The sequence below is a fragment of the Camelina sativa genome, chromosome 7 (assembly GCF_000633955.1).
Source record: "Camelina sativa cultivar DH55 chromosome 7, Cs, whole genome shotgun sequence".
Lineage (NCBI taxonomy): Eukaryota > Viridiplantae > Streptophyta > Magnoliopsida > Brassicales > Brassicaceae > Camelina > Camelina sativa.
This window is the reverse complement of record NC_025691.1, coordinates 22,357,679-22,373,058: the sequence shown is the minus strand read 5'-3', so window position 1 is coordinate 22,373,058 and position 15,380 is coordinate 22,357,679. Positions and strand designations below refer to the sequence as shown.

The 15,380-nt window shown below is 40.6% G+C and overlaps 4 protein-coding genes, 1 long non-coding RNA gene and 1 pseudogene across 5 annotated transcripts in view; 4 read left to right on the top strand and 2 right to left on the bottom strand.

The window, feature by feature from the left end:
• Window positions 1-1,106, bottom strand: part of LOC104701975 (disease resistance protein RLM3-like) — a 3,203-nt gene extending 2,097 nt beyond the window's left edge. The window contains exons 1-2 of the mRNA XM_010417758.1: window positions 409-1,106; window positions 16-146 (exon numbers count right to left, since the gene is read on the bottom strand). Coding sequence (XP_010416060.1) covers window positions 16-146; window positions 409-815 — 538 coding nt within the window. The 5' untranslated portion in view covers window positions 816-1,106. The remainder of the gene's footprint in view (window positions 1-15; window positions 147-408) is intronic.
• LOC104701972 lies at window positions 2,829-3,879 on the bottom strand. Its single transcript, XR_002032775.1, has 2 exons — window positions 3,739-3,879; window positions 2,829-3,645 (listed from the first exon to the last, which is right to left on the bottom strand). It is a non-coding gene; the product is annotated as an uncharacterized LOC104701972 (long non-coding RNA).
• Window positions 4,104-11,086, top strand: LOC104701973 (annotated as a pseudogene).
• Window positions 10,246-14,480, top strand: LOC109125656 (putative disease resistance protein At4g11170). The gene has a single exon (XM_019227776.1). It carries the CDS (start codon window positions 11,553-11,555, stop codon window positions 12,630-12,632), a length of 1,080 nt encoding a protein of 359 aa, XP_019083321.1. The 5' UTR covers window positions 10,246-11,552; the 3' UTR covers window positions 12,633-14,480.
• LOC104704845 (toll/interleukin-1 receptor-like protein) lies at window positions 10,955-11,458 on the top strand. The gene has a single exon (XM_019227120.1). The coding sequence runs from the start codon at window positions 10,955-10,957 to the stop codon at window positions 11,456-11,458; it is 504 nt and encodes a 167-aa protein (XP_019082665.1).
• On the top strand, window positions 13,138-14,480 carry LOC109125089 (leucine-rich repeat-containing protein 69-like). Its single transcript, XM_019227777.1, has one exon. It carries the CDS (start codon window positions 13,164-13,166, stop codon window positions 13,851-13,853), a length of 690 nt encoding a protein of 229 aa, XP_019083322.1. The 5' UTR covers window positions 13,138-13,163; the 3' UTR covers window positions 13,854-14,480.

Here is a 15,380-nt window from a genome sequence, read left to right as displayed (position 1 = left end):
TTCTGTAATTTAAAGGGCTGTATGCACTCTCTAGCTTCAAACTCCTAGCCGGGCTTAAACCAGTACTATGATAGCTTGATGTGGAAGATGTCAGGATATTAGAAGCGAAACTAGTAATGTTATCCACAAGCTCTGAGTCGTCCTCCCTATCATGTAAAATAAAGTCTTTTTTTTGTTTAAATGTATACTAAGTCTTGAGATCATGAACTCTCTCCTAGTATATATTTAACAACTACATAATTACCCTCAATATATCACACCAAAACAGTATTTTGCTCAGTAACCCGAAAAGGAAACGATATTAACAATTCTACTATAATGTACATAAGAAGATTAAAACAAAAATAAGTAGCAAACAGTGTTTGCACTAAAAAAATAAAATAAAAAAGAAAGAAGCAAACAGTGTACCAATCATTGGAATTGAAGCTAGGTTTACGAGACACCTGAGCATACAACCACTTCCGCACCATCTCCAAGGTCTCACTCTGCGTGTCCGCGTATTTTCCTACTGCGTGACTTAAGATATCCAAAGGATTAACTTGGAAGAATATAGGAATTGTTGTCAGAGTTCCTATCTTCTCACACTCTATTAACTTTCTGAGGTCATCCATCCAGAAGTCAGAAATCACGTAGTGCTTTGATATCACGGGGATCGCAACTAGCGACTGTTCCATAGCCTCATGATCCAGGTCCTCGAAAGGCTCAGAGGCTATGAAAGTTGAGATGTATTTGGTCTTCAACGAGCTGACAAGATGGCTCACAATAGTTTTGCGAATCTCATCCCCTCGGAAATTCAGGAACACGTCGTGTGTCATGGTCACGATAAAAAGCCAAAGGAAGCGATCCGTCAGATTTTCTTTTCCTTGTTATTATTATTTTTTTTTTGCAAGGAAATTTCTCAAGTTTCTAGCAAGGATTGATATATAAAGCAGCTACTAGAAAGTCATCGCTACAAGTGAATAACGTGACCTGCACATCTTTGTTACGAACTGACAAGAAGTCGTCTATATTCCGTTTTCACCAATAACAGTTGCGAAACATTCCATTGTTTCTTTTTCAAAAAGAAATACATTCCATTGTTTCTTTTTCAAAAAGTAATACATTCCATTGTTTGAGATTATTAGATAAAGTTGTTACATAAGAATGATCGTGACATGACACTTTTTAAAGTAAATGAATATACCGGTATATGACAAGAGTTAGATTAGTTGGCACGCAATGTCATTTTCATTGACTCAAGTATTTAGAAATCAAGTTGCTTATCTTAAAATCTATCTACATATATATATGGTCACACAAGCAAAACAATACTATAAGAGTTTGAACAAGTTCTATTTCACAATAAAACTTGACAAAAAAAGTAACATGGTTTTAGGTGTTTTTTTTTCATAGAAAATACTTAACATGGAGTCAAATACAGAGTCGATTCTTAGAAGAAAAAAAAAATATAGAGTCGAGTCAGATTCTGGCTCCCTGGGAAGAGTGACTGTAGTTGTTGTTTAATTATGCCAACTATATAAACATGTAATCCGTACACTCTGAATATGCAATAGCCATCATCGTGCATGTTGCAGACAATGCAAATCTTGTATCATTTTGTCTTTTGAAACACGGATTGGTGATTCGAACTTATCCATTCTTTCCTTTCCATGCGGGTAAACCACTTTAGCCGTAGACATATGTGTCAGGAATGCTTTGGAAACAAATTGCTGTCTTATCCGGACTCTGATCAAGAGATTAAGTTACGGCTTGTCTTTTCTGCTACGATAAGTACGACATAGCTTTTCTATGTATTGAACTATTTAACCGCAATGGTAAATCAGCCTAGGGTACGCTGGATGGATTTTGGAAGCTTAGCCTAACAAATGTCGAATAACCATTTCTAGTGATTGTCTAGTCCATATTTTAGTAGAGCGGAATCAAGTTTCTTTGGGACTTGCTTGTGGGAGTTAATACATGTGGTATTACGAAATTCGTCTATCAACAAAATCTAAGAAGAAATTCGAAGGAAATGAATGGTCAGTCGTATTAATAAATTTAGAGAGCTACATGATGGATGTTGCCACAGATCATAAGGCCAATCTGTCACAAACTTCGAAGAATTCAAATTACAGTTTCCAGCGTGTCGCGCCCATGTACAACGTGGCAGTGTGTAATTAATAACGTTGACTTGAATGTAACTTCATGAACTTCTTCCGATCAAAAAATTCAAAAACCAACGGCCTAGCTCCTTATTAAGAGGTCCAAGCCAAGAAATTCAGATAAACATCACAACGATGGAGTTACCTCGCGTTGTGAGGCAGTATGATGTGTTCCTCAGCTTCCGAGGAGAAGATACCCGCAAAGGTATCGTCAGCCATTTGCACAGAGCATTTCTTGCCAAGGGAATTGACAAAATCTTCAAAGATGATAAAACACTCGAGATTGGCGACTCCATTTCCAGAGAAATCAAGGAAGCTATACACAATTCAAAATTCGCGGTCCTAGNGGAAACAAATTGCTATCTTATCCGGACTCTGATCAAGAGATTAAGTTACGGCTTGTCTTTTCTGCTAGGATAAGTACGACATAGCTTTTCTATGTATTGAACTATTTAACCGCAATGGTAAATCAGCCTAGGGTACGCTGGATGGATCTTGGAAGCTTAGCCTAACAAATGTCGAATAACCATTTCTAGTGATATTGTCTAGTCCATATTTTAGTAGAGCGGATTCAAGTTTCTTTGGGACTTGCTTGTGGGAGTTAATACATGTGGTATTACGAAATTCGTCTATCAATGTTTGACACATAAACATTATCATCCACAAAATCTAAGAAGAAATTCGAAGGAAATGAATGGTCAGTCGTATTAATAAATTTAGAGAGCTACATTATGGATGGTGCCACAGATCATAAGGCCAATCTGTCACAAACTTGAAGAATTCAAATTACAGTTTCCAGCGTGTCGCGCCCATGTATACAACGTGGCAGTGCGTAATTAATAACGTTGACTTGAATGTAACTTCATGAACTTCTTCCGATCAAAAAAATCAAAAACCAACGGCCTAGCTCCTTATTAAGAGGTCCAAGCCAAGAAATTCAGATAAACATCACAACGATGGAGTTACCTCGCGTTCTGAGGCAGTATGATGTGTTCCTCAGCTTCCGAGGAGAAGATACCCGCAAAGGTATCGTCAGCCATTTGCACAGAGCATTTCTTGCCAAGGGAATTGACAAAATCTTCAAAGATGATAAAACACTCGAGATTGGCGACTCCATTTCCAAAGAAATCAAGGAAGCTATACACAATTCAAAATTCGCGGTCCTAGTTATCTCAACGAACTATGCTTCCTCGACTTGGTGTCTAGACGAGCTCCAGTTGATAATGAAGCTTCACAAGGAAAAGCAACTCACTGCCGTTCCAATTTTTTACAACGTTGATCCCTCCGACGTACGTCACCAGAGAGGAACTTTTGCCTTAGAAAGGTACGAATGTTCAAGAATTATGCTACTATTTTCCAGCAAGAATAGAGCAATGGCGGCAAAGATTCAAAAATGGAGAGAAGCTCTCAGGGAGGTCGCAGGAACATCAGGCAAGGATTTGAGTACTTGGTGAGTTTTCGCATTTCAGCTGTATTTTCCCCGTAAATTACTAATAAGCATCCTCTATAGTTGAACCACACAGAGACGATATAGAATAATTTGTAAGTTATTGCTCATGAGAAATGACCATATGAAAACGGAGGGAGGATATCAAACCTTTCCCAGTCCTCTGAAAGAGCCTTTCTGTCGTCTACACTTCATTGTACTCTTGTCATTAGCTCATATGCAACCTCCATCTTGGTTCTTCTCTGACTGTTGTATTGTTTCCTCTTCCATGTGCATACTCTATCCATATTTCATCCTTGCTAAGCTACTAACATAGTCTAATAAAATTATTCCGATGATTGTTAGCGTGATGTAGACAAATGCAACTATCATTTCGCCTGATACCTTCTTTTTCATTGATCCCTTTCTTCCTTAACCTATTACTCTGCAAGAAAGTAGTTATGGATTGAAAATATATAAATATATGATCTGTGAATTATTATATATTTAAAGTTGCCTATCTAAAGCGACATTTTTTTTTCTATGTTCTCCACATTAGTAAAGACGAGGCCACGATGATTGCCGATATTGTTGGGCAAATTTCAAAACAATTGTTCTCCATGGAGCCGCTAGATTTCAGTGATATCGTAGGGATGAAAGTTCACATGGATCACCTGAATCCTCTATTGAGTATTGAATCTGAGGATGAGGTTCGTGTGATAGGAATCTGGGGAATGGGAGGCATTGGCAAAACGACCATTGCCAAGTGTCTCTATGAAAAATATTCACGTCGATTTGCTCATTATTGTTTCATAGAAAACGTTAGGATTGCTGCAAAGAATGGCCTCCCATATTTGCAGAAAAAACTTCTTTCTAATATCAGAGGCAAGAAACAAGAGACCTTCTGGAGCGTGGAGAAGGGATGCAGTTGTATCAAGTCGAAGCTTAAGGATAGAATTCTCCTTATACTTGACGATGTGGACAACATGGACCAGCTGCATGCCCTGGCAAAAAAGACTGGCTGGTTTGGACCAGGGAGCCGAATCATCATAACTACAAGAGACTTTGGCTTGCTCTACTCTTTTGGAGTGAGATTATTATACCATGTTAGCTTTTTGGACACCGATGATGCGATCCAGGTCTTTAAACAGGTTGCTTTTGAAGGAGGGCAAGCTCCTTCGGATGTCTACCAGCAATTATCAATCCGTGCTTCTAGGCTTGCTCAAGGCCTTCCTTCAGCCCTCGAAGCTTTTGGTACATATCTCCGCCGGATTAACTGGATAGAAGGGTGGGAAGAGGCATTGCGTATTCTTGAGACAGTTCCTCACCAAAGTATCATAGATATTTTAGAAACTAGCTATAAAGGTTTAGACGAGCATGAGCAAGCTGCGTTCCTTCATATCGCATGCCTCTTCAACGGAACCTCTGTCCAGCGTGTGAATGCCCTTATCGATGGTGGTGACATAAGGACAAAAGCTTTGCAAGTGAAGTCCCTCATAGACATATCATCTGATGGAGGCATCACCATGCACACCTTGATAGAACAGGCAGCAAGAAAAATTGTGCGCCTAGAATCTGGCTCCATGCCTTGGAGACAAAGAATTTTGTGGAAAACTGATCCAATCATCTTTGTGCTACAAAAGAATACAGTAAGTGTTAGAAACACGTTTAGATTGGACATTCTTCCTTGTCCAAAGCTCCATGGTTTTGGCCATACTTGTTTTTGTCTTCATGTCAACTGACTCCAATTCTCTCATCAGGGTACAACAACGACTGAAGGTGTAGCACTACACATGTGTGAGATGCTTCAAACGTTGTCTATCGAGGGAAACGTTCTTAACGGTATCAACAATCTTAAATACTTCAAGGCCTTCACCCATTTGAATGATATAGAGTCCAAATTGAAGTTCCTTCCAAGTACAGACATGCTTCCCAACACACTCAGGTTACTACACTGGGATTCCTATCCTATGACGACTTTGCCTCCTGGATACTATCCCCATTGTCTCGTTGAACTCAATTTACGTTACAGCAATCTTGTGCGTCTGTGGGATGGAACCCTGGTGAGCTATCAAAACGCATTGGTGTTGAGTCTGTTATAGTAACTAAAAGGTGTCATGATCTATTTAAAAGTATCTCCGGGGTTTTCACCGTCTTTTGTTTTTCTTAATTTCAGGGACTCGATCACTTGAGGAGACTAGATGTTTCTGGCTCTAAGAATCTAACCGAAATTCCAGATCTTTCAAAGGCCAAACTACTCGAGGAGTTGATAATGAAGGGGTGCACGAGAGTGAAGCAAACTCCGGAGTCCATTGGTCGTTTATCTAACCTACGAAAACTTGATTTATCCAACTGTGATGGTTTAATGAATCTTCAAAGCTATATATCAGAAAAGACTGTTCTTCCAGAACGTGGTCTTAGAAGACGCCGGCAAATCATATTGAGGCTTCCCAGATCACTAAAGAAACTAAGTTCTCTAACAAACCTATCCATAGAGGGGAACATACACATCGGCTTGTGGCATCTCAAGGGCAACGCAGAGCACCTCTCCTTCATTTCCGAGCAACAAATCCGTGATGAATTGATAATGATGCCAAAGGAAAGATTTCCAATCATCTCAAGCTTTTATGATTTTAAATCTCTCAGCATCATGCGGTTTAGCTACATAGCAGATGGTGGCCCCTTCCGTTGCATTAGCTTCTCAGGTTTCCCGTGCTTGGTAGAGTTGAATTTAATCAACTTGCACATCCAGAGAATCCCAGAAGATATTGGTCTATTGCAGTCACTAGAGAAACTGGATCTCAGCGGAAATGGTTTCAGGACTTTACCTGCAGCAACAAAGAACCTTTCTAAGTTGAAATACGTCAGGCTCTCTAATTGCACCAAACTCGAGGCATTTCCAGAGCTAACTGAGTTGCAGACGCTCAAGCTTTCCGGCTGTTCCAACATCAAATCAATACTGGAACTTTCTCATGCGGTTCAAGACGTAGGCAGATTCAGTTTGCTTGAGCTAGAGCTTGACAACTGCAAAACCGTTCAACCATTGTCAGAACAGCTTAGCCATTTCAACAATTTAATACACTTGGACCTAAGCAGCCACGAGTTTGAGGCAATCCCTGAAAGCATCAGAGACCTCTTATCTTTGGGAACTCTCTGCCTCAATAACTGCAAGAAACTCAAATCAGTGGAAGAGCTTCCACTAAGCCTCAAGCATCTCTACGCACACGGCTGTGATTCCCTGGAAAATGTCTCCCTTTCCTCGAATCATTCAATCAAACACCTCGATCTTAGCCATTGCTTCAGTATGCAACACAAAGAGTATCTGATTACTCAGTTTCTAAACGACTATAGCCGAGAGGTAAGCTTCCTACTAAATCGACCTCTGCTATTTTCGATTCTTCTAATCCCCTCTGTTATGAATTACATTCCTCTTTTTATCGTAGGATTCACAAGGATTTGTGTGCTTACCCGGAACTGAAGTGCCGAGATATTTTGAAAATCGATCCCATGGGACATGTACGAAGATCAGCCTACCTCCGATCAGGTTTACACCGACACTTGTCGGTTTCGCTGCCTGTATCATGATTTCTTGCGAGGGGTCCTCCAATCTCCAATTCCCAGCGTTTAGTTATGATTGGAACTGCGAAGATGATGAAGTGATTCGGATTAACCTCAAACCAAATATCAATCTTTCATCGGAGATTGAGGAAGAAGAGACTGATGCATCACATCACATGGTTATCATCCACGTCCCAAGTAGCATAACCACCGAGAAAATCGAAGAGTTGCGACTCGAATCGAATCTTCAACTTCCAGAGGCGTTTCAGTTTCCAGTTCCACCCGGCGAGATAAGAGCTTGTGGAATTCGTATCATCTCCGGCGCTTAAACTTAAACGAGACGGGCTGCTTACCAATTCAATTAATTGTGGCGAAGTTGGTTTAGGCTTGGTTTGGTTTGATTTGGTTTGTTAATTTCGGTTAATTTAATATCAGCTTTGTTTGGTTTGATCGGGTCGGGCTCTCATATCTTCCACAATCCCAATTCTAAATGATTTTTTTTTTTTTTTTCTCATAACGATATTTATTAACTTTACCTTCAAACGAAGGAAGAGAAACGACATATTACAAAGCCGAAGGAAACCTTTAACTCCCCGAAATTTTGCCGGCGGAAACAAACCTTCCCCGGTTCTAAGACTGAACACAAAAGTATAACAACAAAGCCGGCAAGGTTCAAATTGACACCTTCTGGATACTAAGCCGACAAGGGTTGAAACTCCTTCGGACATAAGCCGGCAAGTTTTAAGACAACTTCTGGATTCAAAAGATTGATTAACGGAAACAACCATCCGAAAATCAAGATAGAAGATCAAATCTACAACAAAGCTACAAAGATTATCACCTTGCCTCTTACTTCTTCAATTTTCCAGTTAATTTCTGTAACCTGAAGCTTGATTCTGCATCTTCGATAATCGGACACCATCAGAGCTAAACTTCTGGTCACATAGTCCTCTCTTGATTATGCGGAGACTTCGATAGTGAGATATCTTGGGCTACCAACGATTGGCAAGACGGAGCTTCAAAAGAAGACATTAAAACCGTCGAAAGCTGCCTGGGTCGGTGATGTCAATAATTCAATTGACTGGATCCGGTATGAAGGAGCCAAAAACCATCAGATTTCACCCAGATCTGAAGAATGGTTCGAGTGGAGGAAGCTTAGAAAAAGTCGCCTTAACCATAGCACCACCCACAAAAACAATTATGGATGGCCATGGGATGATTGGTTGAAGGCCATGAGAAACACCGGAGAACGTCGGAAGATGAGACATGCAATACTCTGTAGTCTAACATGAAGCGGATTAGATCTGAAAGCTATGGGAGTCACGGCGAACCGGCCAACGATGATTATGTGAATCCACCGTTACCGGACGAAAGCTGATCATAACCGTCAAAAGAAACCGGCGATATCAGACGAAAGCCCGACTAAATGGGACGACGAAATCGATTTTGCTTTCTCTCTCTAAATGATACGAGAGAGAGAAGAGAGAGAAAAGCATGTTCAAGAAGATTGATTCACGACATCATTATTCCTTTTCCCAATTCTAAATGATATGAGTCTTGTTTCCAAAAAAAAATCTAATAACATTACATTAAAAAAAAGAAAACAAAACGAGCATTTCGATTATTTTTTCCCTATTTTTAATTAAGAGCAAAACAGTATGATGGGAAGCGATTTGCCTCATCTGCGCCTATTTGTGGCTCAACTATGACGGGACGTCTAGAAGTGAAGTCATCTGCACTCACATACCTAGGAATCTCTGAAGTGAAGTTATCATGTGATAACTCAAGCCTGCGCATTGTACTTTTCCATTCACCAAAATTCCTACCGTGCATAAACGATCCCAACACTTTGAGGGCCAGAGGAATACGACCCGCAACCTCGACAGCACGACCTGTGAGCCCTTCAAAACCAGAAACAGGTTCTGTTTGCTTGAAAGCAAAGTGTGAGAAAGTACGAATAGCTTCGCCATATCCCGGACACATAACTTCGTAAATATGTTTCACCCCGCATTGAACTAGCAAAGACCTGTCTTGAGTGATTACGATAACCCGACTTCCCGGACCAAACAAACTGGCTTCCTTTAGAATACCTTGTAGCTGTTTACTGTCATCCACACTGTCAGCAACAACTAGAATTTTTCTTTGACCCACCAATTCTTTAATGGCATTGCTCCCATGGAAACTAGTTTTAGTTGTACAAAATTTCTAGCAAACTGGTTGTGGAGCTGCTCTCTTGTTTGGTCAAGTCATCCATGAAAATATGATGCTGAAATTGTGGAGAGATCTCTTCATAAATGTACTTGGCAAGAATTGTCTTCCCGACTCCTTCCATTCCATGAATGCCAATTATACCAATTTATTTTGTAGAATATGCGCATAACATCTCACACACCTCTTCTGCGGGACGCTTCAAGCAGTAAGTCGGCGAGTCCATACCCTCAAAAGGTTTGCTGTGATGTGCGAATGCTTTCTTCTTAGTGGTTTTGTACTTGGGCAACTCAGTAGCCCCAGAAAATTTGTTGTGCTGCAGAAATCCTTTCTTCTTAGTGCCAATGTCTTTTAATCCACCTGAGCTACTCGGTAGCTTGGGGGTAGCCCACTTTAGGCTAGGACTTGGAGAGCTTATGTTAGAAGACATCAAAGTGTCTGCAACGAAATTAGTAATTTTATCTACCAGCTTTGAGTCATCCTCCCTTTCATGAAAAATAAGGTTTGAGATCATCAAATACTATTTGTAATCCAAATCAAAGAAAATATACAACATTTCTTTTAGTCCTAGCCAATTAGTTGTGTAATGAATTTCAACATGGTGTTAAAACTGTTAATATAAATGAGCCTAACAAGTATATATATAGTCGAAGACAAATTGAATCATTAGTTCTAGCCAATTAGTTGTGTAATGAATTTCGTCATGGTGTTAATATGAATGAGCCTAATAAGTATTACCGAATCAATAGCAAGCAATGTACCAATGGCGGGAGTCGAAGCCAGAATTACGGATCAGGTGATCGCATAGCCAGTGCTTCACCGTCTCCAGGATTATGATCCGCTGTCCATTTCGGTCTGCGAAGTCTTCTACAAGACTTACAACTCTTAACGCATCCGACGAATGAACTTGTAAGAAGACAGGAACTGCTGTCAAAGTTCTGTCCTCTGCACACTTTGTTATCTTGGCCAGTTCGTCCACCCACAAGTCCAAAGAGGTGTAGTTCTCTGATATCAGGGAGATCGCCACTAGGCACTGCTCGATAGCCTGATTGTACATGGGATAACTTTCTGCGGATGTAGCTGCTCTGATGCCTTTTCTATCCAACAAACGGATAAGGTGGCTAAGAAACGTTTTGCGGATGTACTCCCCACTGAAACTTAGGAATACGTCGTACCTCATGATCACGAAGCTTTTTTCCTTTTCCGCAAAGAGGGTGAATAATAGTTTTGTCAAAATTTGTTGCACTCCATGTCTCTGACTTGTTCTTCGGCGTGTATACCCTCTCAATAAGATGGATTACGTGATCTGCACTTCTACCATGTACGAATAGTATTACAGCCAGCGAAGTCAACCTTTCTTTGATATTCTGTTTTCACCAATAATGATTTGCCAAATATTCTTTCCTTCGAATGTATATCTTTTACACAATAGAGAATGTGTCCAGCTTGTATGATGATGTCCAGAAGAAATTTGAAGTATTCAAATTTATTTCCAGCTTGTATGATGATGTTATAACACGTTGACTTTGATAAAAAATCGTCATAAGAATTGTTCAAGCTTTACTATTGATTGGAAGATTCAAAACCAACGGCATACGTAGCTCTGTCAACATCTCTTTTTATGGATTCATCCTCTTCACCTCGAGTCGTGAAGCAGTACCAAGTGTTCCTCAGCTTCCGAGGAGAAGACACTCGCAGGACCATTGTCAGCTTCTTGCACAAAGCACTTGTTGACCGGGGAATTAATACCTTCAAAGATGATAAAACGCTTGAGATTGGCAGCTCCATTTCAGACGAAATCAAAGAAGCTATACATAATTCAAAGATCGCGGTTGTGGTTATCTCGGAGAACTATGCTTCTTCAACTTGGTGTCTGAACGAGCTCCAAATGATATTGGATCTTCACAAGAAACAGCAGCTCACTGCAGTCCCAATCTTTTACGATGTCGCTCCCTCTGACGTTGGGCATCAGAGAGGAACCTTCGCCTTAGAAAGGTACAAATGCTCAAAAATCATGCTGTTGTTTTCCAGCGAGAAGAGAAAATTTGCGGAGAAGATTCAGAAATGGAGAGAAGCTCTAACCGAAATTGCAGGAATATCAGGCACGGACTCCAAAACTTGGTGAGTTTTTCTCCAGTAATTAATAAAAGTATAATAAAGGTCTTATTCCATGATCAAAGCTGACATGTTCCTCGGGTGTTAGTGAGGATGAGACTGCTATGATTGAAGATATTGTTGGACGTGTTTCAAGACATTTTTTTTCTATGGAGACATTAAAATTCAGTGACACTGTTGGAATGAACTGCCATATGGAAGAACTCAATTTTGTGATGGATACAGAGGGTCTGATAGGTATCTGGGGAATGGGAGGCATAGGAAAAACCACCATTGCCAAATGTCTCTATAAGGAACATTCGCATCGCTTTGCATATCATTGTTTCATAGAGAACATTAAGAGTTCCGCAGAGAAGGGCCTCATACATTTACAAGAAAAGCTTCTTTCGAATATCCTGGGCAAAGGACATGAGAAGCTTTGGAGTGTAGAGCAGGGATGCCTCTATATTAAATCGAGGCTTGGAAACCGTAAAGTTCTCCTTATCCTTGATGACGTCGACAATTTAGACCAGCTGCATGTCCTGGCAAAAGAGACTAGTTGGTTTGGACCAGGGAGCCGAATCATCATAACCACAAGAGACAAGGGATTGTTATTCTCCAGTGGAGTCAGATGTGTATACTGCGTTGACATTTTGGGCAAAAATGACGCAATCCAAGTCTTTAAACAGGCTGCTTTTGAAGGAGGAGAAGCTCCTTCTGATGATTATGAACAACTGTCAATCCGTGCTTCTAGCCTTGCACAAGGTCTTCCTTCCGCCCTTAAAGCTTTTGGCACATATCTCCGTCGAATGACCTCTATAGAGGACTGGGAAAAGGCATTAGAAAGACTCAAAAAAGTTCCTCACCAGAGAGTCATGGAGATTCTGAGAACCAGCTATATGGGGTTAGATGGAAGACATCAGGCTGTTTTCCTTCATGTCGCATGCCTCTTCAATGGAGACTCAGTCCGCCGTGTAACTTCACTTCTAGATGATGGTGAATTAGAGATAAAAGCTTTAACAGAGAAGTCCCTCATCGACATATCAGCCGATGGGTGTATCAAGATGCATGTCTTGATAGAACAAGCGGGAAAAGAATTTGTGCGCGAAGAATCAGACTCCATGCCTTGGAGGCAAAAAGTTCTATGGGAACAGGAGCAAATTATTTCTGTGCTGCAAAACAACACGGTAAGGAAGGGTTCATAAAACAATTAGACTCTTTATTCTTCTCTGTTCTAATCTCGATGGTTTTCGGTTGTGTGTTTGTCTCCATGTCAATTCAGCCACGATTCTCTCATCAGGGTACAACAAGAATCCAAAGTTTGGCCCTACACATGTGTGAGATGCCTCACGTCTTGTATATTAAGGGAACGATTTTTGACACCATCAATCTAAATTCCTCAAGGTCTTCCAGCATTTGAATGATATAGAATCCAAGTTGCAATTTCTTCCAGGTACAGATGGCCTGCCCCAACAACTCAGGTTACTACATTGGGATGCCTATCCCTTAACAACCTTGCCTCTCACGTCCTACCACAATCTAAATTATCTTGTCGAAATAAATCTCCATTACAGCAATCTTGAGCGCCTCTGGTATGGAAACCCGGTAAGACATTACAGTGTACTGGAGTTGTTTTGATAGAACATTTCTAAAGAACTCAAATCCACTAAAGAGCTTACTGAAAAAAAACACTTGAGAATCTTTATCTTTGCCTTGGTTATATCCAGGTCCTCCCTATGTTGAAGAGACTAGACATGACATGTTCTCATAACCTGAGAGAACTTCCAGGTCTGTCAGGAGCCAAAAAGCTGGAAGAGTTGCTAATGGAAGGCACAACGAGAGTGAAGCAACTCCCAATGTCCATTGAAAGCTTATCTAGTCTGCAAACACTCAATTTATCCCACTGTGGTTTAGTGCATCTCCCAATCCGTATATCAGAAACGAATATCACTCTGAAAAACGAGAATAGGGAACGCCGGCAAATAATACTAGAATTTCCCAGAGATAAAAAAGGCATACGTTTTCTTGCAAATCTGTCCATTAAGGGGAGGTTATATATTCCGTTGTCGCATCTCACAGGAAACGCAGAGCACTTCTCCTGCATAACCAAGCAAAAAACTCCTGATGAAGTGATGGGGATGCTGTTTGAAGGCGTCCGGCAGAGCGAAAGCTTTTCTGAATTTAAATCACTCCACATCAAGCGGATCAAGTACATTGAGGAAGATGCTCCTTTTGCGTGTAATAGCTTCTCAGGCTTTCCTTTCTTGGCAGAGTTAAAACTGATCAACTTAAACATCCAGAAAATTCCAGACAACATTGATCATTTGCAGTCACTAGAGAAACTAGACCTCAGTGGAAATGATTTCACAAGTTTACCCACAACTATGGAGAACCTTTTCCAAGTTAAGAACTGTCATGTTTTGTAACTGCACTAAACTTGAGGCGTTGCCAGAGCTAATTCATTTGCAGACACTCAAACTATCTGGCTGTTCAAATCTCAGATCACTGGTGGAACTCTCTACCCTGAATCCCACCCGAGTAAGATATGGTATGCTAGAGCTTGGGCTTGACAACTGCAAAAGTGTTCAATCCTTGTCAGACCAGCTAAGTCATTTCCCCAGTTTGATACACTAGGACCTCAGCAGACATGAATTTGAGGCACTACCTGAAAGCATCATAAACCTCTTATCTTTGGGAACGCTCTGCCTCAATAACTGCAAAGAACTCAAATCAGTGGAAGAGCTTCCACAGAACCTCAAGCATCTCTACGCACATGGCTGCAATTCTCTAGAGTATCTCTGCCTTCTCTACAACAATTCTATTGAACACCTCGATCTTAGCAATTGCTGCACCCTGGAAGAAGGTGAATCTACTACGTTGGCTCAAATTCTAGAGGACGGATATAGCAATGCGGTAATCTTTTTGCTCTCTCAACTAACTTTTTTTTCTTTCTTTCTATGATTTGATTCCCGTTTGTTTTCCGTAGACTACACCAAGATTTGCATGCATACCGGGAGATGAAGTGCCCAGTTATCTAGATAATCAAACCCTAGGGACATCTACTAAGATCAGCCTACCTTCGATTAAGCTTACCTCCAAAATTGTGGGTATAGCTGTGTGTGTCATGGTTGCTTGCCAGACGTCCTTCGATCTCCAGTTTCCCGAGATTGGAGCTACGAAGCTGACGGAGTTTTTCGAATCAACCTCAAACCAAAACTGTCGGAGAGGGTGAACGAAGTTGTTGTTGTTTCATCGCATCACAGTCACATGGTTGTCATCTTCGTCTCAAGTAGCATAAATATCGAGAGTTTTGACGAATTGCGGCGACTCGAATCACATCTTCAACTTCCAGAGGCGTTTCAGAATCCGCCCGTCGAGATAAGAGCTTGTGGAATTCGAATTATCTCCGGCGATGGGTTGGTTTAGGCTTTGGTTTGGTTTTGTAATTTGTTATTTTGTCGGTTAATTAAAATCAGGTTGGTTTCGGGTTTCAAAATTGAACTGAACTTAATTAAACCAGCCGAGGGAAAATTACCAAACCAGCCGTGAGAGTGCTCTCTTCTCATCGGCAAATTCTCGTCGTCTTCAATGTTCACTGGAGATGGGGAACTTGATCGGGTCTCCCATATCGTCATCAATATCAGTTTTAATTCATTTTCCAGAGTCTGTGGTACATCAGTTAACTTGTTTGTCTTACGCCGTTTCAAGAACCCTAGAGACGAACAATTCGACGAGTTCCGCTTCGAATCCCATCGGCAAATTCCCATAAGATTTAACTCTAATGTGGTGCTCGCTTAATCTCTGGATACGAACGCAGCACNAAAAAAAAAAAAAAAAAAAAAAAAAAAAAAAAAAAAAAAAAAAAAAAAAAAAAAAAAAAAAAAAAAAAAAAAAAGAGAAGCACAAATCGGTACTTTGGTAAGCCTTTTTTTGAGTTTTCGATTCAAAATACG